Source organism: Myxocyprinus asiaticus, chromosome 5, assembly GCF_019703515.2.
Source record: "Myxocyprinus asiaticus isolate MX2 ecotype Aquarium Trade chromosome 5, UBuf_Myxa_2, whole genome shotgun sequence".
Taxonomy (NCBI): Eukaryota; Metazoa; Chordata; class Actinopteri; order Cypriniformes; family Catostomidae; genus Myxocyprinus; species Myxocyprinus asiaticus.
Genome location: NC_059348.1, coordinates 56,398,434 through 56,421,491, shown reverse-complemented (window position 1 = coordinate 56,421,491; position 23,058 = coordinate 56,398,434). Strand labels below are relative to the sequence as shown.

Sequence of the window (23,058 nt, the reverse complement as noted above, 5' to 3'; positions counted from 1 at the left end):
ATTGCAAAAATCCAGTAACCTCATTTATTTATTTATTATTTTTTCTGTTTTGTTCTTGATAAAGACCCTAAACATCTTGTGTGTGTGTGTATATATATATTTAAAAGACTTGGAAGTTGTGTCAACCCTGTTGCCAAAACTTAATAAAATAGTGTACACTTGCAAAAACTCACTAGGAACACTTTATAATAAGGTTTCATTTATCAACTTTAGTTTTATGAACTAATATTTTTTCAACATTTATTTGTTAATGTTCATTTATAAAAAAATAAAACAATACAATTATTCATGTTAGTTCATATTGCATTAAGTAATATTAAAATATATGATTACATGTTGGATTTGAAACCAACCAAGATTAATAAGTGCTGAAAAAGTGTTGTTCATGTTAACTAATACAACTTTATTGTAAAATGTTACCAACTATCTCTTGTCAAAATGAGATCCTCGTTGTTTTTTAAATGTGATCTCTGCAGGGGTAAGTAAAGGTCTTTATATTACAATCGTATGTTTTCTGTTGGTTAGTAATGTTGAAATGGCCCTGTTATAGTAATGAATTGATAATCAACATGGAGATTTGTAAAAATGTCAGCATTGAATTTTCTTACTAATAAACATTTTATAGTGTCACTTGTAGGTAAAATTGTCCACCCTGTTACTTCTGTGAAGGCATAATTAAATCTTATTATCAGTGTATTTTAGATCTTATATTAAAATGGATTAAATGGCACAATGTGATTTATTGACTCTTAAACTGATGAACTGTGAGTGTTTGACTGAAGAAAAAACCCATGGAAATTCATCGGTGAGGAGGTATGAGAACTTGATTCAAACAAACCCAATGCAATGTATGTGTCATGTAACCAGTCGTATTTCTCTTAAACTCTCACATCCTCTCATGTTTATTACAGTGAGCTGAAGAGAGAGAACGGACCCTCGTCCCCTGATGATGTCATCGTTCTGTCTGATAACGAGGCGTCGAGTCCGCAGGTGAACGGCGACAGTAGCTGTAAAGAGCTCGACACTGAACTGCTCATGGTAAACACAACCCTCTTCTCTATAAACGTGTGTTTATATGTTGTATTGCACAGGAAAGTGCCGAGTCAAGGGCCGTTCACACATACAGCGATTTACACTGACAAAGTGTCCAGTACTCATTCTTTAATGAGAGTTTGAAGCCACATCAGTGACAGATACCAACATATCTGTGCACACATTAACTATCTGCAAGAGTACAGTGACATGATGCAGCGAAAACAGAATTTATCTGCTGTATGTTCTGCATTTAAGAGTGTCTATCACTGTTTTATTGTACGCTTTCCAATGTACATTATATGACATACAATTAACCCTACGTGTGTGTGTGCATGTGCGTGTGTCTGTGTGTCTGTCTGTGTGTGTGTGTTTGTGCGTGTCTGTCTGTGTGTGTGTGTGTCTGTCTGTCTGTCTGTCTGTCTGTGTGTGCGTGTGTTTGTGTGTGTGTGTGTCTCTGTCTGTGCGTGTGCGTTTGTGTGTGTGTGCATGCGCGTGTGCGTGCGCGTGTGTGTGCGTTTGTGTGTGTTTGTGTGTCTGTGCGTGTTTGTGTGCGCGTGTGTGTTTGTGTGCGTGCGCGTGTGTTTGTGCATGCGTGTGTGTGCGTGCGTGCGCGTCTGTGTGTGTGTGCGCGTGTGTCTGTGTTTGTGCGTGTGTGTGCGTGCGTGTGTGTGTGTGCGTGTGTGTGTGCGTGTTTGTGCTGTGTGTGTGTTTGTGTGCGTGCGTGTGCGTGTCTGTGTGTGTGTGTGTGTGTAGAGGAGTTCTCCAGTGGACCGTGAGCGTGTCATTAAACAGTTGCAGGAGGAGCTTTGGTTAGAAGAAGCCAAACTCACCCTGCTGAAGAAACTCCGACAAAGTCAAACACACAAAGACTCCGGTGTACAGAAGGTACAAACACACACACAATTTCAGCTTTCAACTGACCTGTGTGTCTCTTTACAGTGCAGACGATGATTATCAGACAGTTGTCATGAGGTGTCATCAAACGATATAAACAATGACAGATTTGATTGTGTTTATCTGGAGACATTGAGATGTACATTATCAGATCATATCATGACATTCAGACTATTATCTATACACTAGGGAGTAGAACGAAAACCGAAAACAAACTGGTTTTTTTTTTTTTGCAGAACGTAACCGGAAACAGGAACAAAGTCACTTTCAGTTGTTCCAGAGTGAAAACTTTTTTTTTTTCAAATGCTGGCAGCAGGTTAATAACGTTATTATTTAGCTCTGATAATAATTGAATGAAACCAAAGACCACACATCACAGTACATTTTTAGAATTACACCACTTACTGTTGCCCGAAAAAAAGAGTTTTCTCTCTTTCTAGTTGAACACGATAAGCATGTGCTTTGATTCTGAAACACATCTTTGCTTTAATGTACATTTATGGATGAAGCTTTCTGTGACATCCTTTTACTGCATATAAATGCACAGATTTATTTATTGATTTTAGATAGCCAGTTGTATATTTTTATTATCTTTGGGGTTATATTTTTATATATATATATATATATAATTTTTTTTTTTTTTTTTTTTTTTTTTTGTAGGCTACTATACTCTGCATGTTATAATTTTTATGCTGAGCCCCCTACATTGGGAAAATTAATTGGCTTATTTTGGGCATGTTTTTCCAGACCAGTTAATTTGTTTTTCTTTCGAGATCTGGCAACACTGCAGCTGGTATATCAGCCACCTTTAGCACAGAGTACTGTCATTTAAAAAGAAAGTTAATGCCATAACTTGAACCAAAAAATACAGTTTCTACTTTGAACCAACTGAAATGAAAAACATTTTGTTTTTAGTCCCTGTTATACACATCAGATATTTAATCTGAATAAATGTAATCGCCCTCTTTGATGCTTGTCATGTGAAAGAGATTTACTGACTCAACTGGCTTAAAAGAGACTAATTAATCTGTGTGTGTGTGTATATATATATATATATTATACTGTATATATTACTGCTGTCGATTTAAAAAAAATAAAAATAAAATATCAATCAATCATGTCCCTGCCCGGACCATCATTAGGAATATTTACCATTGGAGCAATTCAAGATTGAAGTACCACCTGTTTTCTCCAGGGGGCAGTAAGTGACACTCTAGCTGTATTGGCAATGCACAGCTAATACAGAGAATAAACCACACTTACTGACTAGTGCATACCTGCCAACATTGGATGGTTAAAAATAGGGAGATTTGTTTGTTTTTGGGGAGTATTTTAGTCATTTTTTTGGGGGGGGGGGGTTGGTTTGTGTTTTTACATTTTTTATTTACTTTATTTTAATTGGGTTTTTTCCCTTCTTGTCTTTATGACTCAGTGGTTGTATTCATACATTGTTGGATCTGTGTAATCTTGTACATCTTATTGAACATTTATTGAACCTTTTGTTCTTCAACAAAAATACAAAAAATCCAGTTTTAGCACAATGTGTGGACTTTTCAGACGGTCCCTTACCACATCCTCCACAGTATTAGTGCGTTTCAACACAATATGTGGACTTTTCCGATGACCCCTTACTCACCATATTACAAATTTCCAACTTGTATCAATGTCGCAACGACAAATGAAAAATCGCAACAAACTGAGTCCATCAAAACACAACATGCACACAAACAACATAAATTAATTTTTCATGTTAGATTGAGTGTGAATTTCAGAAGATGAACTGAACTTTCAGAGTGTTTACAATGTAGTTGCATTTGTTTAAATGTTTCCATTGCTCTCCACAAACCAATATATTCTGCATATTTATTGCCGTTCCCTGTTGTAATGTCCCACAGTCATGCAAAACCTATAAATATGTAAACAATATTAAACCAGTGATTTCCAGTCCTGTAAAAGTCATAAAATAATTAAGTCTTGAAGTCATGGAAATGTCTGAAGTGAATATAATGTTTTCTAGTGATGCTTTGTTGTAAATCTGCTCTAAAATTGCTTTTTATGAGTGCAGTATTTATAAAATGATTTTTAACAAACAACTTGAAACACAAGCCAAACATATTTCTGTGTAAATTGCTCATAAATCCATTTTTGCACAGATTGTCGCATTGAATTGACTGAATTGTTACAAATTGAATGTTGTAGCAGGTGATATCAGGCCGGGCTTCAGGGACGGTGATTCCTCCTCCGCTGGTGCGTGGCGGCGGTCAGGTGACCAAACCTGGCTCAGCGAGCGCTCAGATCATAATGCCTCCACTCGTCAGAGGAGCTCAGGTGAGTCCGCTGCTCTCAGGACACACAGAGTGAACCGACTGCATGTGGTATGACTGATAATGAGCGGATGATGTTTCTCGATAGCCAATCTCAGTGACGCCACAGCAGATCGCCAGCCTACGACAGCAGCAGAACTCGAGCTCTGCTCCTCCTCCGCTGCTGCTGGCTTCCAGAGCGTCAGGACCAAATGTACCAGGACAGAAGATCATCCAGCCCGGAATCATACGCATGAGCAACATCCCCAATTCCAGTCTGCTCGTCACCATCAACCAGGTGTCTGTGCTCATTTCATTTACGTTTATTTTATATGTGTCATATGTTTAAAGGGCTGATTTGTTTGGTTTAATTTTCTTGCAATATGCATTAAATAAACATAACATTTAATAAATAAAATTTAAAAACATTAAAAATAATGCACCACAATGGTAACAGAGTTGCTAGGAACAGGGTTGGATGTGTTTAAATCTATGTTCTTTTCATGCTATGTTTGATAATAGTTTATCCATTGTGTATCCTGTTTGTGTAAAGTTCCACCAGCACTAATGACAGCTAATGCATCTGTCCATACAGTCCACGGCCACAAACCTCAAGTCCTCGTCTGTGTCGACTGTGAATGATTCTCCGGCCAGTCGTCAGGCGGCGGCCAAACTTGCACTGCGCAAACAGCTGGAGAAAACGCTACTGGAGATACCACCAGCCAAACCGCCAGTGCCCAAATTCAACTTCCTGCCCTCTGCCGCTAATAATGAGTTCATCTATCTGGTGGGTCTGGAGGAAGCGGTGCAGAAGTTGCTGGAGTCTCTCGGCCGAGGTACAGATCTCACACACTGGTGCTTCGACAGGAGTGAAAACACACACATTGATTGTAGCTGTAGTGTAGGGGCCATTTGTTAAGAGCGACTATATCTGTTGGTATGTTTAAATCAAGTTTCAAATAAAAAAGAAAATAATCAAATGAGATGAAGGCTGTTATGTGAATTTGATGGCATGTTTCTGTCTGTCAGGTAAACAGGGTGTGTACGCTGGTTTAGTTGTCACTGGTGAAGAGCCGTTCACCTGCTCTCAGTGTCAGACAGACTTCACCTGTCGCTGGCGCAAAGACAAGGGCGGAGCTATCATGTGTGAGGAGTGCATGTCATCAATTCAGAAGAAGGCTCTGAAGGCGGAGCACACCAATCGTCTGAAGGCGGCATTTGTGAAAGCTCTACAGCAGGAGCAGGAGATGGAGAAGAAGATCCTGCAGCAGAGCTCTTCACCTGCCTCATCTTCATCATCATCAGCAGCAGCAGCTCACGTAATGAAGGCTGATCAGATGAAACGCTCATCAACTGCAGTTCAACAGACACACGGCCGAACCAACCAGCCAATCAACCGCCACTCCTCCAACATCAAACAGGTGAACTGTTACTCCACTAAATGCTACTATATACTCTACTATACTCTATATTCTACTCACTACTTTGCTATACTCTACTTCTCTATACTCTATTATACTCTACTACTCTACTCTATACTCTACTTCTCTATACTCTACTCAATACTTTACTATACTACTTTACTCAATTTACTATAATCTACTACTCTATACACTACTCAATACTCTACTATACTCTACTACTCTACTCAATAATTTACTATAATCTACTACTCTATACACTACTCAATACTCTACTATACTCTACTTCTCTATATTCTAATATACTCTACTCAATTCTTTACTACTCTATACTCTATTATATTCTACTACTCTACTCTATACTCTACTTCTCTATACTCTACTCAATACTTTACTATACTCTATACTCTACTCAATACTTTACTATACTACTCTACTCAATTTACTATAATCTACTACTCTATACACTACTCAATACACTACTATACTCTACTCAATAATTTACTATAATCTACTACTCTATACACTACTCAATACTCTACTATACTCTACTTCTCTATATTCTAATATACTCTACTCAATTCTTTACTACTCTATACTCTATTATATTCTACTACTCTACTCTATACTCTACTTCTCTATACTCTACTCAATACTTTACTATACTCTATACTCTACTCAATACTTTACTATACTACTCTACTCAATTTACTATAATCTACTACTCTATACACTACTCAATACACTACTATACTCTACTCAATAATTTACTATAATCTACTACTCTATACTCTACTCAATACTCTACTATACTCTACTTCTCTATATTCTAATATACTCTACTCAATTCTTTACTACTCTATACTCTATTATATTCTACTACTCTACTCTATACTCTACTTCTCTATACTCTACTCAATACTTTACTATACTCTATACTCTACTCAATACTTTACTATACTACTCTACTCAATTTACTATAATCTACTACTCTATACACTACTCAATACACTACTATACTCTACTCAATAATTTACTATAATCTACTACTCTATACACTACTCAATACTCTACTATACTCTACTACTCTACTCAATAATTTACTATAATCTACTACTCTATACACTACTCAATACTCTACTATACTCTACTTCTCTATATTCTAATATACTCTACTCAATTCTTTACTACTCTATACTCTATTATATTCTACTACTCTACTCTATACTCTACTTCTCTATACTCTACTCAATACTTTACTATACTCTATACTCTACTCAATACTTTACTATACTACTCTACTCAATTTACTATAATCTACTACTCTATACACTACTCAATACACTACTATACTCTACTCAATAATTTACTATAATCTACTACTCTATACTCTACTCAATACTCTACTATACTCTACTTCTCTATATTCTAATATACTCTACTCAATTCTTTACTACTCTATACTCTATTATATTCTACTACTCTACTCTATACTCTACTTCTCTATACTCTACTCAATACTTTACTATACTCTATACTCTACTCAATACTTTACTATACTACTCTACTCAATTTACTATAATCTACTACTCTATACACTACTCAATACACTACTATACTCTACTCAATAATTTACTATAATCTACTACTCTATACACTACTCAATACTCTACTATACTCTACTACTCTACTCAATAATTTACTATAATCTACTACTCTATACACTACTCAATACTCTACTATACTCTACTTCTCTATATTCTAATATACTCTACTCAATTCTTTACTACTCTATACTCTATTATATTCTACTATTCTACTCTATACTCTACTTCTCTATACTCTACTCAATACTTTACTATACTCTATACTCTACTCAATACTTTACTATACTACTCTACTCAATTTACTATAATCTACTACTCTATACACTACTCAATACACTACTATACTCTACTCAATAATTTACTATAATCTACTACTCTATACACTACTCAATACTCTACTATACTCTACTTCTCTATATTCTAATATACTCTACTCAATTCTTTACTACTCTATACTCTATTATATTCTACTACTCTACTCTATACTCTACTTCTCTATACTCTACTCAATACTTTACTATACTCTATACTCTACTCAATACTTTACTATACTACTCTACTCAATTTACTATAATCTACTACTCTATACACTACTCAATACACTACTATACTCTACTCAATAATTTACTATAATCTACTACTCTATACTCTACTCAATACTCTACTATACTCTACTTCTCTATATTCTAATATACTCTACTCAATTCTTTACTACTCTATACTCTATTATATTCTACTACTCTACTCTATACTCTACTTCTCTATACTCTACTCAATACTTTACTATACTCTATACTCTACTCAATACTTTACTATACTACTCTACTCAATTTACTATAATCTACTACTCTATACACTACTCAATACACTACTATACTCTACTCAATAATTTACTATAATCTACTACTCTATACACTACTCAATATTCTACTATACTCTACTTCTCTATATTCTAATGTACTCTACTCAGTTCTTTACTATACTCTACTACTCTATACTCTACTGTACTACTCTACTCAATACTATAATCTACTATTCTATACTCAACTATACTCTACTATTCTATTCAATAATTTACTATACTCTATTCAATACTCTACTACTCAATACTTTACTATAATCTACTTCTCTATACTCTACTCAATACTCTACTGTACTCTACTTCTCTATACTCTATTATATTCTACTCAGTACTTTACTATAATCTACTACTCTATACTTTACTATACTCAATACTCTACTATAATCTACTTCTCTATACTAGGGATGTTAATTATTAATCGAAAGTCGATTAATTAATTTCAGGACAAATGCTTCAGTAATCATGCAATCAGACGTTGATAATGCTGTTTATACAGTCATCCATTTCTAGAGGGCACTTGGCGCTGCATGTCACTTATCCAAATCACAGAAGAAGAGCCGCACATAGCCACAGATTAGAGATGAAGTGAGCTCAATGTATGTTTTCTGCACGACAAGCACTGTTAATCTCCTTGTTTCATCCCAACCTACAATTATGTCAGCGATCATCGGGAAAACATGAAGGCACATTCAGCTGATAACTCACTATTACCGTAGAAATGGTATGTTAAGGGCTGTTTACGCAATGTGTTATGATTGGACTGATAAGTTCAAAGGTCTGAAATATGCCACGATCCACAACGTGAAGTATTAATGAACTCAAATATGTAAACAAGTTATTTTTAACAATAGCCTAATTCAATAACAGTAAGTAAACTCACAAATTTGTTCTAAACACAGACTAAATGTATTAAAATACACTGACCTAAGAATATTTTAAGAGGAAAATGCCAATACTTGCATTCCTTAAGTGTAATAAATTAAATTAAATTTAAACAGTAGGCTGCATGCACATTATTTTGAGTCCTCCATGAGCGTTATGCGGTGTTAACCATTAATCGATTAATTGATCATTAATTTACAGTTACAGAAATACTCAAACCAGCCCATTTGGCACCAACAATCATGCCACGCTCCAAATCACTGAGATAAAAATGTTTTTCCCATTCTGATGGTTGATGTGAGCATGAACTGAAGCTCCTGACCAAGATCTGCATGATTTTATGGACTGCTGCCACATGATTGGCTGATTAGATAATCACATGGATGATTGTTGGTGCCAGATGGGCTGGTTTGAGTATTTCTGGGATTTTCACGCACAACAGTCTCTAGAATTTACTCAGAATGGTGCCAAAAACAAAAAACATCCAGTGAGCGGCAGTTCTGTGGATGAAAACACCTTGTTGATGAGAGAGGTCAACAGAGAATGATAAAAAGGGTGTCCAGACTGCCGGAGTGAGAGAGAGGCACGCAGCAGTGTTTGTGTGTGCACGCGCATGTGTTTACATGTTGCTGAAAAGCAGAACCATTTGTGTGTATGCTGAAAAGTATAGGAAATAAAAGACTCACGATTGTTAACCTGGCCCCCGCCTTCCTCCTCCACAGGAGAGCTAAGGAACTTACCACAATCACTTACATAATTATTTGCTGAGAAACGCCCCCAAATAAAGATAACACACATAAATAATACATAATAATTCAATATTTATAATTAGGCCTATAATACGTAGGGTCCTTAATAAATATACAGTACGGATTTAAATTCAGTTTGATATTATTTGCATTATTGTGGCAGATGAATAAAACAATGATTACACAATACAAAAAGTGTCTTAAGAAATCAATATATTGTGTTTTATTCTCATATTATTGAACAAGCCTACAGTTGAGAGTTTGTCAATGTGTCCAGTTCTCACAGGACACGTTCTTGCGTTTCACGTGTGCTATTTTTAACTGTCGTTCCATGTACACGCGTGTGCCTCAGACGGAGGCTTTTGGAGCGTCTCACTGGTATTCAGCATCATAAACGCTGCATTTTGAGGATGTCAAGTTAAAAGTAGTGGAAACTTTGAAAATCGCATCTCAAGGTTCCTGTATTCTGTTGTGCTTTCACTGTGAGCGGTTCTAATACTGTTTCTGCGCTGCTTGTGAGGTTGGTTGAGGAGCGCTGACACTTGTTCACAGCTCGTAAAAACAGATGAAGTTCAAGCTTGAATTGCTCATGTAGGAAAATCCATACTTTTATTAAAGAATTTACGTACACGTCAGGGGGCGTGATTAATTGCGTTAATTTTTTTAGTGTGATATTTTTTATTTAATCACTTTAACACGTTAAATTGACAACCCTAATATATATATGCATGTGAATGAGTGAAATGTCTCTGTGTGTTCTGATCTCCTGCAGATCTCTTCGAGTGTGCTGCAGTTGTCTCGTAGCATGCAGCAGTCTGTTGCTGGGATACGCGCAGTTCCTCACTCGTTCTCGCCGTCCACTCAGCTGCAGAATGCCGTCACAGCCGCTGCGCTCGTCAGCAGGCCAGGTAAGCATGCAGTGCACCAGGGGTCAAAGGTCAGCAGCAGTGGCAGCAACAAGAAGTCTGTCCCCACGACCTCCTCCACCTGGAGGAAGCAGAACGCCGCCGCAGCAGGTAGATTCTGAACAAAACACTCGCTCGATGACCTCACTTCCTGTCACTGCTTCCTCTCTATAATCCTTTCAGATGAAACAGAGTTCAGATTGGCATACGATCATACTACTCTTGCTATTTCTGCCATAGATAAATATAGCAGATGGAGGAAGGGTAGTATGGCATTCCAAACTCAGCCATAGACTAAAAATAGAGTTGTTTCTCCAGTTTTCCTGCTTTTCTGGTGGTGGGATCATTAAATTTATAGTGACGCCTCCCATTTTTTAACTGTATTCACACTGTGCTCATTTGGAAACTGACACTATTTAACTGATGATATAAACCCTGTGCATGTGTTTAAAGTCAACATGAACTCAAAATGTACTTTTCTTAATACACATTCCTTGACTTTTGTGAATGTTTCATCACCAAAAAAACTCTTTGTAATATTCCATCAAAATGTAATAACTTGCTCCGCCTCTCAGCTGATGTCATCAAGCCCTCAGAGATACTATAGAGACACTTCACACCATCCAATCAATTCCTCATGAATAAAATCAAGTCCCGCCCTACATCTGTTTCTCGTAAACATCGTGCAACCCCGTGTCCACATGTGTGGACATTGTATTTTGTCTTCGCTATACGCAACGCATCATTTAAATGAATTAAAACCAATTGAATACTGTTCACAAGACTCTACACTGTCATTTAAGGGTTAAACTTCTGTGTCACATGACACGACAACATGACGTCAATTTCTGTGAATCGCTCCTACGGGCACAGCGCCAATAAAAGTGCCTCTGGTAAGAAACCTCTACGTTTTATTACTGAAACCTGTTTGATTGTAAAGAGTAGCGTCTCTAGTTTCATTCGATATGCCGCTCGTCAGCGCGCTGATAAACATGATGTCCACATACGTGGAAATTAGAACTGCGTTCCCTCAAAAGTTTGAATAACTAGAACACATCTGTGGGTCATTTCACTTCATTTTAATATACATTTAGTTATATTTTATTGTTATCACTGTACAATACGGTTCTATTCATTAACATTAATAAATGCATTCCTATATTTACTGTACATTATCACATTGAGAATAAATGTATTCATGTAAAACTGATAAATGTGTCTTTCAGAGGCTTTATATGCAGTTAGGATGAAAATAAGGTGCATTTCAAACTGTTCTGAGACCAGTGCAGACAGACAGCACACTGGAGGTTAAGTCATTCACTAAATAGGGAGCAAGGGAGCATCCTATAGCTCTCTATGCAGTTAAGTGCATTCACTCCTAAAATCTGATCAGAAGTTCAGTTTCAGGCTGCAGATGATGTTTGGATCACTCAACATGTTTGACAGACATGTGACAATGATAATCAGTACATAGATTCAGAATTTATAATGTATCATTTTATTTTAACATGATTGACAGTGATTGGATGATGCTGGACATTACTTTGAATCTGAATTAATTATGATAATTTCTGATGTAATGTCTGTAACATCTCAAACACATGAATAATCAACACTCCTGGACACATTATAAACTATCTGATGAAAAAAATCTGACTTTCTGTAGCTTAATATTACTTAAAATTTCACAACTTAGTCCCGCTGACCACATATGTGGACATACATTTTTAGGAAAACTATTTGCTCTATGAATTTTGTTTTGCATGTTTATTTGGTGCTACTAGTCACAAATCAAAAAGGGAAATGGAAAATGCACACAGCAGTCACACTCGGATCTCAAGAGGTTAAATATCGTATTTCACACACACACACACACACACACACACACACAAAAAAACGTCAGAAGTTAAAATGGGTTGCGAACGCTGTTTCATGTTGACTTTAAATAAAATTATAAGTTTGTGTTGTTTCATGTCACACTCATGTTCTGTGTGTGTGTGTGTGTGTGTGTGTAATCACAAGGTGTGACAATGGCGTATGTGAACCCCAGTCTGTCCACGCAGAAGACGTCATCATCAGTGGTGGAGCGTCAGAGAGAATATCTGTTAGACATGATCCCCTCACGCTCCGTCTCACAGACCGCAAACACGTGGAAATAAAGATCTGCAAACACATCCACAATCCTGTTCGAGAAGCTCGACTTTCTCCAGTCTGGATTGGGGTGCTAGAACAACTTCAGCCTGAATCTAGAACGGCTCCTCTAGAGTTTAGTCTGGAATTCTGAAATTAAATCCGTGTTTTGTACAAAAAGTTTGTCATTTCCTGTTTAATCACACTTTTTTTTTTCCCCAGTCCTCTTTGTAGTTTTAATTTTGTTGAGATGCACCAAGATTTGATCCTCATACAGGAGCAGTTTTGATTTAATAACTGATGACAGCGTTAAAGGGCTTTCACTCTTGCGGGTGAGTTTATCAGCTGAATCGTGAACTGCACTGGGATGTTGGAAACGGCACTGACGCTCATGCGAATGATGTGCCTTAAACGAACCAATCAGGAGCCACTTTGAATCTCATGAGGACTTGAATGCAACACACAGGCGGATGTTGTCGACCAGCATCACTGCTCTATATGGACAATATCGCTTCTCTTCTTAAAAATATAAAAGTTTTCATTAAAAAAGAGAAAAAGACTGAAAAAAAAAAATAAATACATTAAGAACAAATTGTTGAATGCAAACAAAAGATCCTTCAGTGTGTTCAGTTGCTTCACCCTGGAGTCGTTTTCCTTTATTTTGGCTAATATTTGTCATTTTTGACTTAAGTTAAATAACTGTGTGCAATTGAACCATTTTTGTCTTGTTTATGGTCTTTTCACGCTCTCATATGTATTTGCTTTTCTTTATAAAGACGTCACAGTGTCACTCGATGTACAACGCAAATATTTCACCCCAGCCCAATGTTTATGATTGTTGGTTTTCAGATATGTTGCCATTATGTTTGCTTTCACAGCCTGTTTTGTTTCATCAGGGTTCAGGTTAAATTACAGTTCATATATATGTAACTTCAGATTTTGTAAAAAAATGTTTCTGAGATAATTCCACGCATGATTGGTTTAAAGGTTTCATCAGATTATTGTTTGAGCTGTGAGCTTGTGTGCAAAGCATCTCTGTATTTAAAGGTGTCTTCGCCAGAAGCCCAGCTCTATACGAGTCGTGTTCATTAATCATCTGATGAACGTGCCAGAATGACGTTCAAATCTGCAACTCTGATCTGTTGAACTCGCCATGTCTGTCTATTTTGCTTTATTGTGCATTACTAATATTTTCCATGCTTTTATCACAGGACAATTTTTCTATATTTTCCATTGTCTGTTTTCAGGGTTTTGAACGGCTGACATGTTTCCTGAGTTCATGTACAAAATGAGGTTACAGTTTGTTAGATTTACTTTTGTTCCCAAAATAAAGTTTGAACCCTTTTATTCTGTCTGGACATCTTGATGAACTTCCAGTTGTTCATACTTTTATAGAAATACTGTATGTAGTAAAGACCCCATGAAACAGTGCTGTGACGTGTGTATCTTTGAAATAGAATATTGTAAATAACGGCCTTCAGAAAGCTAATAGGATTGATCGTTTAATTTAATTTGGCACTGTATGTCAAGCCTTGTATGTTCTGGTAACAGAGCTGACAATCATAACAACATACAGTAGGTGATTACAGGGGTAGACTTAAAATTGTCATTGAATAGTTCACTTTTTGAAACCTTACCAAATGAAAATGTGGTAACGGAGTTGACATGGGGACACAACACTAATATTCGTTTAATAAATTTTGTCAACTAAAATCTACAAATGCAAATAGAGAGAATGAAGACAAATATCTAGCTTTATATTTATTTTTATTTATTTTTTTGTGCATATTTGCTACATTGAGGTTAAACACATGGTTGGAAACAGGCCAAAAAGGTTTGATTGATATAAATTAAGTTGCTGAATTTTTGCTGAGGTGTTTCAAAAATCGTCTATGATTGCTTAGTGTTGTTGGCATCACTTATTCATTGTTTACACACACGTGCATAATGTAAGGGACACAAAGTGCCGCCCCCTTTTAGAGTTGGCCCCGCCCTCTTTAGAAGATCCTGCCCCCATGTGGAGATCTCTGTTGGAGGATTCAGTTGTGCCTGCAGTGAGTGTGTGGAGCGCTGGGGGCCGCTGGTGAGCAGCGCTGATTCTCACTCACTCCAGCCGAAGAAGAGTCGATCAGAGCGGCAGTGGAGGAGGAAACATGGCGGCGTCCAAGGTGAAGCAGGACATGCCTCCGACCGGAGGATACGGGCCCGTCGATTACCGGAGAAACCTGCCGCGACGAGGACTGTCCGGTACGTGCACGGGTCACCGAGTGTTTAAATCATAATGATTGAGGACTTATTAGAGCACAGACAGTGTTAATGTGAAGTAATCATCATTATTATCAGTATTCAGTCATGTAAATCACTCGATTCTGCATTTATTAATCACAATAAATCACGAGTTGAAGCTTTTAAACCGGTTTTCTTCATCTCAGAGCTGTTAATATGTAAGATAAGTGTTTACTGTGTGATCATACACTTATATGATGATTAAAACAATCATCATGACTGCATTATATAACTAATCTATGTGTTTAATATTAAAGTGAAGCTGTTGTGTTACATTGGAAATATCGGATCATTTTAAAATTGTGATTTCCAAGCATCGATAATTCATGTAAATTAATAAAACATAAATCGGTCATGGAAAAGTATTTTGTTTTCTAGCTCAGCCTTCAATATATGGAGGATCAAAGCACTTAAAATGAAATAAATCAATAATTAAACTATTGATTAAATGCACAATTTTATTTTTTCTTATTAAATTATTTAATATTTAAACCTGTTTTAATTGATCCACCTATTTTATAATAATCCGTGAAAAAACAGCATTTATTGTTTATAACGTTTAATAAAATCCACTTTCAAAACAAACTACAATGTTTATATTTCTCTCTCTTTTTCATAATTAAAACATGTATTAAAAAATGTAAAACAAAGTACTCAAAATGAAATAATTAATTATTAATGGTAATTAATCTACTTTCACAAAATTATTATATTTACATCTTTCTCCATTTTCAAAAGTTTTTAATAGAAGCTGAATTTCCCAAAAACTCCTAACGGAAGAATTAAAGTCTGATTTTCCTAAAAAGTTTTTTCATAATAACGGAAGATTATTAAAAGAATTAAAATCCTTTTGGATATAATATGTTTTTAGTATGAGAAAAAAAGAAAGAAAGGGGATATTATGAAATCTTTTAAACAATAAATGCTGTTTTTTTTTTGTTTTTTTTTGTTTAATGGATAATTACAAAGTAAATGATCCATTTTAATTGTTGGTTTAATTATTTAATGATTTAATGATTTCAAAATAAATTGGTACATTTAACCATTGGTTTAATTAATTGTATTATTTGTTATTATTTTAATTATTTCATTTTGAGTACTTATAAGTTTCCTCCATTTAAATAGACAAGAAATTGCTCTTGTGAGTGAAATCTCTATAAAATATTACACAAATGTAAGATACACAAATGACAAGTGAAAACCCTGATTATCTGATCTGTGAGTTTAATTTAACAGTATTTTAAGTAGAGCCCGATATGGGATTTCTGGTGACCGATAAAGTTAATTTTTGAGCTGGAATGAAAACAGACCTTGTAAAGATACTCAGAAGGCTGATTTCTTAAACAAATATTTTTATCAAAGAACATTTGACATTATTATTATACACTGTCAACAAATTCTAGAAATGAACACTGAGAATTTAAAGAATAAATAAAATAAAATAAAAATCAGTAGTGTAGGTTTAGTATCAGTCAATGGCTGACCATTTAAATAAAGAATAAATAAAAATAAAATAAATAGCTAAATAAACATCAGTACTGTTTAGTATCAGTTAAATGCTGATTATATTATTACTGACAAGACAAGAGATAAACAGCGGCAGCGGTGTTACACCGTATTCTGCTATACAAGTTCAGGGGAAACTTTCAACGGTGGAAAACCAGACTTTTAAATATTACATTTTGTAAATGCAACGACTGGAATTGTTGGGTTGAAGGGGGTACCAAACTGTAAATCCTGAACAAAACCGTTTGGTGAATACATGTTTACACATTAGCTTCCACTCAGCTGACAACAATGAAAGTAGCTATGTGATTAGCTAGTTAGCTATAAGCTCGTTGTCATGGAGAGTAAAAGATGGACTTTATTTACTTTCCAGCGTTGTGTCTCACCAACTAGGTAACAGCGTAGCGTGAAATCAACACTCAACAGACACAATCCACCACCGCACCGTTGTCTGCTGAGCTGCAAAAAGATGCTCTGATGTTTATCTTTCAATCTGCTACATTACTGACTGCACTGACAAACTATAGCTGGCTAACAGCAAACAGATGTGATAAACATGAATGACATGGTTGTCAGGGACAGGGTTAACTTTATATTAGTTATATAAAATGATGGGGTCATTTTTTATTAACTTTCCAGTATGTATTTCACAAATTAGTTAACTTACAGAGACACCGTTTAACTCCGCCCTGTCTGCAGAACCACCGTCAGCTCAGCTCTGTAAACAGTGGAGTCGGAGCGCACTCTGCTGGACAAACTACGCTATGACACCAATTCTAAAGTATTGTTTTCTGCATTATATGTTCTGAAAAAAGTTCATATCGGCGCATAACGGTAAAATATACGGCGATACCGATATATCGGTGAAAGGCTAATATCGCCCGATATATCGGTCGGGCACTAGTTGCTACACTTGGTGACCTTTATGAAAATGGAGCTTTGAGATCATTTGAAAAATATAACACAGCAATTTGAGATTTCTAGGTCTCAATTTTTCAGGTATTGACAGTTGCGCCACCTACTTTGTACTATTTTTGGGGGTAATACACAGCCCCCTAAAGCTGCAGACACTCTCTGTTTGGTGCTCACAGTCTTTGGAAAGGTGCATGAAGCGTCAGTATATTATTCCTCGTTAAATAAGAGTCTTGGTGACGGGGCTTAACAGCTCTTATGAGATTATGGGAAAGAGATTTGAATTTGGTATTGGAGGATGGGGAGTGGGAAAGAATTTTAAAAATGTTAAAACTATGTCTAGGGATGTAAGTGAATACTTTATTCAGTTTAAGATTTGGCATCGTTTCTACTGGACTCCCTCTAGATTAGACTTGGTTTAAAAGACACACTGATCTGCTGGTGATGCCAGTTGGAGGATGGAGACATGGCTCATGCTCTGTGGTTCTGCGCTAAGATTCAAGAATTCTGGTCAAGAGTCCAGAATTTTATCTGAGGTTTTAGATCCTGAAATTTCATTGTGCCCCAGACTATGTACTGTATATTGGGTGATGAGGTGGTTATTAAGTCCAAACTAGTGTAATGATTGGCAGACAGATAATTCTTAGAGGATGGAAGTCAGCTGGCACTCCATCAGTTCAAGAGTGGTTCACTGAATTGGGTAGGGTGGCATCATTTGAAAAGATGTCATATAAACAGTTTGTCAGATTGGATGTGTTTGGTAAGAAATGGGACAGGTATTTGTCCTTTCTGGAAGGATCTCAGTGAGGACCATGTGCAGAGAAACAGAATTGTGCTGGTAATTATAAATTCTATTCTTTGTGGAATTCTTTCTTTTCTCTTTGTTTGTTGATTTTTATATTTTTGATCATCTCAAATATTTTCTTTTGTTTGTTTGTTTGTTTATATGTGTGCATTGTGTAATTTAGGTTTTGATCACAGGGATATTTGTTGAGGGACACGGTGGGATCGGCCCGGTTGCTAGGGAGGGTTGAGTCACATGGGGTAACCTCCTCGTGGTCACTATAATGTGGTTCTTGCTCTCGGTGGGGCGTGTGGTGAGTTATGCGTGGGTGCCTTGGAGAATAGAGTGAAGCCTCCACACGCGCTACGTCTCCGTGGTAACGCACTCAACAAGTCACGTGATAAGATGTGCGGATTGACGGTCGGAGGCAACTGAGATTCGTCCTCCGCCACCCGGATTGAGGCGAGTCACTACGCCACCACGAGGACTTAGAGCGCATTGGGAATTGGGCATTCCAAATTGGGAGAAAAAATAAACAGGGTTCCCGCAGTCATAGAAAATCTGGATGTCTCTGGATTGTCAAAAAACGATGGAAACTCTGTTCAGTGGAAAATGTGTATCAGTGCTATCTCGTGTGTATCTGTTTTCAGGTTACAGTATGTTCGGGATCGGAATCGGGATCATGTTGTTTGGATACTGGCGGCTGTTTAAATGGAACCGAGAGCGCCGGTGAGAGTGCAAGTGGATGTTTAAAGTGTTTGAATGAAAGCTTCTGTGTTATCGGGGAATCGTGACAGTTTTTTCTCTCGTCCACAGGCGTCTGCACATCGAGGATTTAGAGGCACGAATCGCATTACTGCCACTGCTGCAGGCGGAACAGGACCGCAGGTGAGGAACATCACACGCTGAACAAAACACAAGTGATCGTTCACACAACAACAAGAACACTGATAAACACATTAAAGACAAGGGTTCAGATCATTTCTTTATCTGATTGCATGTTGAAGTTTCTTTCTTTCTCGTCTAGAACGTTACGGATGCTGCGTGAGAATCTGGAGGAGGAGGCCGTCATTATGAAGGACGTTCCTGGCTGGAAGGTTCACATGATGAATATATAATCATAACATATAAAGGCTGTCAAATTAAAATGCGAATATTTGTCGAATTTAAGATTAAAGTGCACGTTAGAATGCTTAAACTGTGCACTTGAATTTTGGATGAGAGCTGAGCACTGACAACAGATCCAGCTGAACAGAACACAGCTGTCTCGAGAAGATTGAAGTGATTTTTTTTTACTTGACACTAAAAAAAACGCAGTGCTCCTGCACAAGATGATAAAAGAAAACAGTGAAATGCAGCATAACAGTCAGGGATGTCCGTCTAGCTCATGTTTGCATAGAAAAGCAATTGAAAAACTGCGCAGATGGATGCAAAAAAAGCGTTTGGTGTGAACGCCCCTTTAAGTGTGGGTCTTTGGCCGTTACGTGTTGCTCTCTTCTCAGCTGCACGCAGTATTAGCAATGCTTTTTAAAACAGGAATGAAGTTCAATTAGGACAAAAAAGTGTTTCTCGAGGTCTCCGTGTTCTGTTCCGTTAGGTTGCGCTCCATCTGTTGAACAGCCCCTGTGCTCAGATACGTGCCGTTACTGTGGTGAGGAAGAGTCAGAGATTCAAATGCTGCTTTACAACCAAATTCAGCTGAATGCGAATACTGTCTGGGAATATTTCTGGAACTCTACCGCCACTATTATGAAGACTGAGTATGCGGTGGCACTAGTGCAACACCAAGTTAACTGTCTATTAAAGTGTTTCTGTTTTGTCATTTTACTTCATTACTTAAAGGGACAGTGCACCTAAAAATAACAGTTCTCTCATCATTTATTCACCCTCATGTTATCCCAGATGTGTTTGACTTTCTTTCTTCTGCAGAACACAAATGAAGATTTTTAGAAGAATATTTCAGCTCTGTAGGTCCATACAATACAAGTGAATGGTGACCAGAACTTTGAAGCTCCAAAAAGCACATAAAGGCAGCATAAAAGTAATCCATACGACTCCAGTGGTTTAATCCATGTCTTCAGAAGTGATATGATAGGTGTGGTGAGAAACAGATCAATATTTAAGTCCTTTTTACTGTAAATCTCCATCTTTGACCAGCCCCAACCAATAGGTGGCGATATGCACAAAATATTTGAATCCAAACTAGTGCTGCACAATTCATCTGAAAAAATCATCGAGATTACAGTTGCAGCTGTCACAATTAACTAATCGTCAAAAGTGTCAGTAACATATTTACAATGTATATTTTGTCCAATGTGTGCAAGAATGCCATGACAAATCAGAAACATTTACATAAATCTATCACATATCAGTAACAACAATCTTGTGTTTTAGTATTGTTGCATTGCTCGCTTTTATGTGTGTAATTTATTCTAAATTTGAATGATACTATCATGTTTCATGCAAATAAAATAATTTGAACAGTTCTTGGCTTATTTTAGATGTATAGCCTTGTACATAAGGAATATGGAATGCAGTTGTCCAACACAAAATAATAATTGTAATGTAACTTATATTTATAGCAACAAAACATAATTACAAATCAAGTGAAACAATCATGATTTTTGTCATAATCGTGCAGCCAAAAGCAAAAGAAGAAGAAAGTAAAAGTGGAGATTTATAGTAAAAAAAAAAAGTCTTAATTATTGATCTTTCTCATGCACACCTATCATATCACTTCTGAAGACATGGATTAAACCACTTGAGTCTTATGGATTACTTTTATGCTGCCTTTATGTGCTTTTTGGAGCTTCAAAATATTTAAGTGAAAATTTAGAATTTAGTTTCTCAGCCCTGTTGACCCCTATAATCATTTGTAACCTTAAGCCTGCTGTATATAATCGCATCATTTATACACTTCAGCCTCAAATCATGGAATTATTATAAATCTTGATAATATATAATCTGCTGACGTCCTGTGTGTGTGTGTTTGCATGTGTGTGTAGGTGGGTGAGAACATGTTCCACACAGATCGTTGGGTGACACCCCTCACAGAGGAGCTCTTTAACCTTCGACCCCGTGAGGAGTTGCTCCATAAGAAGTTTGGTTTCCTGTGGTACGTGTGACATCAGCCTGAAGGATCTGAGACACACACTGTATCTGTCTGGGGTCACTTGGTTCACAATGTTCATGTTTAAATATTAAATCTTGTTTCTGTACCTCAAACACTCTGTTTGTCTTTCCTCTGTTGCACACGCTGCATTCTGTCAGTTTGAGTTCACATCAGGCTGAGACCTCCGCTGTACACTTTGAGAACCACTGCATTATTGTCAGACACTTTCCTGTGTTTATTGTGAGTTACCATGGTGACAAGATCTTGCCCAGCACTTCAATGGTCACTTTTGAATTATAAGTGGAAGCTCTAAATTATTGCATCTGAATATGCATACTTCCCTACTATATAGTATACAAACATCAGTATGCCCATGATTAGGGTGTCCAAATCATCAGTCCTCGCAAAACAGAGGTGAACAAAACCCTTACTACATCTGCTGAGATGTAGCTGACTCTGGATCAGTGGCTCTGAGCAACGTTCTTCATCGATTGTGTAAGTGTGCATCCACTGGAGACTGTAATATCCCATAATGCCACGGGAGCCGAAGAGACCTCACATTCAAAACACTGTAAGTGAAATAGGAAACATGAAATTTGATTCATGTGCTTAAACTGTATTTGTGTTACAAAACCAGAGTTGACTATTTTTGCGGTTGTTGTTACTACATCATATATTCAGGTCACGAGACAGTGCCCACATTCCAGGATGAAGTATTTCAGGAATCTATTCATACTACTTGCATGCATACCTGAAGAACACACTTTATTAACAGTGAGAAGTATGTTCTTCATTAAATGCAGTAAATACTCCGACAGTACACAACCCAGGTATACTGTGTTTTACTTTAAGGGTCAGCAAACATTAATATATTTTAGATAACAATATAAAATATTAAATGTGTTCTTTATCATGGTCAGGACTTCAATGGAAGTCAATGGGGTCAATGTTTGGATGGTTTAAAGGCAGAAATGTGAAGCTTATAATTTTACAAAAGCACTTATATTAAATCTTCTGTTAAAACTCATGTATTATTTCAGCTGTAAAGTTTTTAAAACAATTTTTACGGTCATTTTAGGGTTTACAGCGTTACGTCGTCATGGCAACGAAGTTGTAAAATACTATAACTGGTTCTAACTTTCCACAGATGTGTTTAGTAAGTGATTTTATGACAGTAAAATCATGTTAACACACATATTGTTTATGTCTTGTGTCTATACTTTTGAAACAGTGAGTATTTTAATGTTTACAGATTGACCCCATTGACTTCCATTGTAAGTGTCTCACTGGAACACACATTTGTGATTTCCCAGCATCCATTCAGTAAACACAATACAAAAATCTACATGACACAGGTAGACTGTTTGTGCTCGTGCAGGTTAACATATGTTGTTCCATTACAGCTTTTAGACTGTAAACCATAGGTGAATTAAATATGTATAACTACAGCAAACCGCCTCAAAGACCGTGAATGAATGACACCTTATTCTGTTGAAGCAGCTGTTTAACACAATATATTAGCTATGGTCAGTACCCAATATTTAGATATATAACCCTTCTTGCAGTGTGAAGCATTTACATGTTTCCATTGATCATGGTATAAATACTGGGGTGTTGTAATTGCTTGTTTTGATTTTTTGGAAAAATGATCAGGGTTATTACAAGAACAT

At 36.6% G+C, this 23,058-nt stretch overlaps 2 protein-coding genes across 7 annotated transcripts in view; both read left to right on the top strand.

Annotated features, from left to right (window-relative positions):
- Positions 1-14,135, top strand: part of LOC127441330 (transcriptional repressor p66-alpha-like) — a 32,820-nt gene extending 18,685 nt beyond the window's left edge. For 3 of the 6 annotated variants that reach the window (XM_051698618.1, XM_051698623.1, XM_051698624.1), the window contains exons 3-10: positions 912-1,038; positions 1,789-1,920; positions 4,129-4,257; positions 4,342-4,530; positions 4,828-5,068; positions 5,262-5,653; positions 10,526-10,769; positions 12,722-14,135. In XM_051698618.1, the coding sequence (XP_051554578.1) occupies positions 912-1,038; positions 1,789-1,920; positions 4,129-4,257; positions 4,342-4,530; positions 4,828-5,068; positions 5,262-5,653; positions 10,526-10,769; positions 12,722-12,942 (1,675 nt within the window). In that variant the 3' untranslated portion in view covers positions 12,943-14,135. Of the gene's footprint in view, positions 1-911; positions 1,039-1,788; positions 1,921-4,128; positions 4,258-4,341; positions 4,531-4,827; positions 5,069-5,261; positions 5,654-10,525; positions 10,770-12,680 lie in introns of all 6 variants that reach the window. The other 3 variants (XM_051698619.1, XM_051698622.1, XM_051698621.1) reach the window with 3 other exon arrangements.
- Positions 14,136-14,846: 711 nt separating this feature from the next.
- ndufa13 (NADH:ubiquinone oxidoreductase subunit A13) lies at positions 14,847-21,501 on the top strand. The gene is made up of 5 exons (XM_051698702.1): positions 14,847-15,035; positions 18,927-19,005; positions 19,093-19,164; positions 19,304-19,373; positions 21,282-21,501. Exons 1-5 carry the CDS (start codon positions 14,942-14,944, stop codon positions 21,399-21,401), a joined length of 435 nt encoding a protein of 144 aa, XP_051554662.1. The 5' UTR covers positions 14,847-14,941; the 3' UTR covers positions 21,402-21,501.
- Positions 21,502-23,058: the final 1,557 nt, after the last annotated feature.

Bases quoted from the DNA above. Each gene is read 5' to 3' on its own strand.
- ndufa13 (XM_051698702.1), top strand. From the start codon at position 14,942: ATGGCGGCGTCCAAGGTGAAGCAGGACATGCCTCCGACCGGAGGATAC. The intron at 19,006-19,092 runs GTGAGAGTGCAA...TCTCGTCCACAG, and splicing joins AAATGGAACCGAGAGCGCCG to GCGTCTGCACATCGAGGATT. The intron at 19,165-19,303 runs GTGAGGAACATC...TTTCTCGTCTAG, and splicing joins CAGGCGGAACAGGACCGCAG to AACGTTACGGATGCTGCGTG.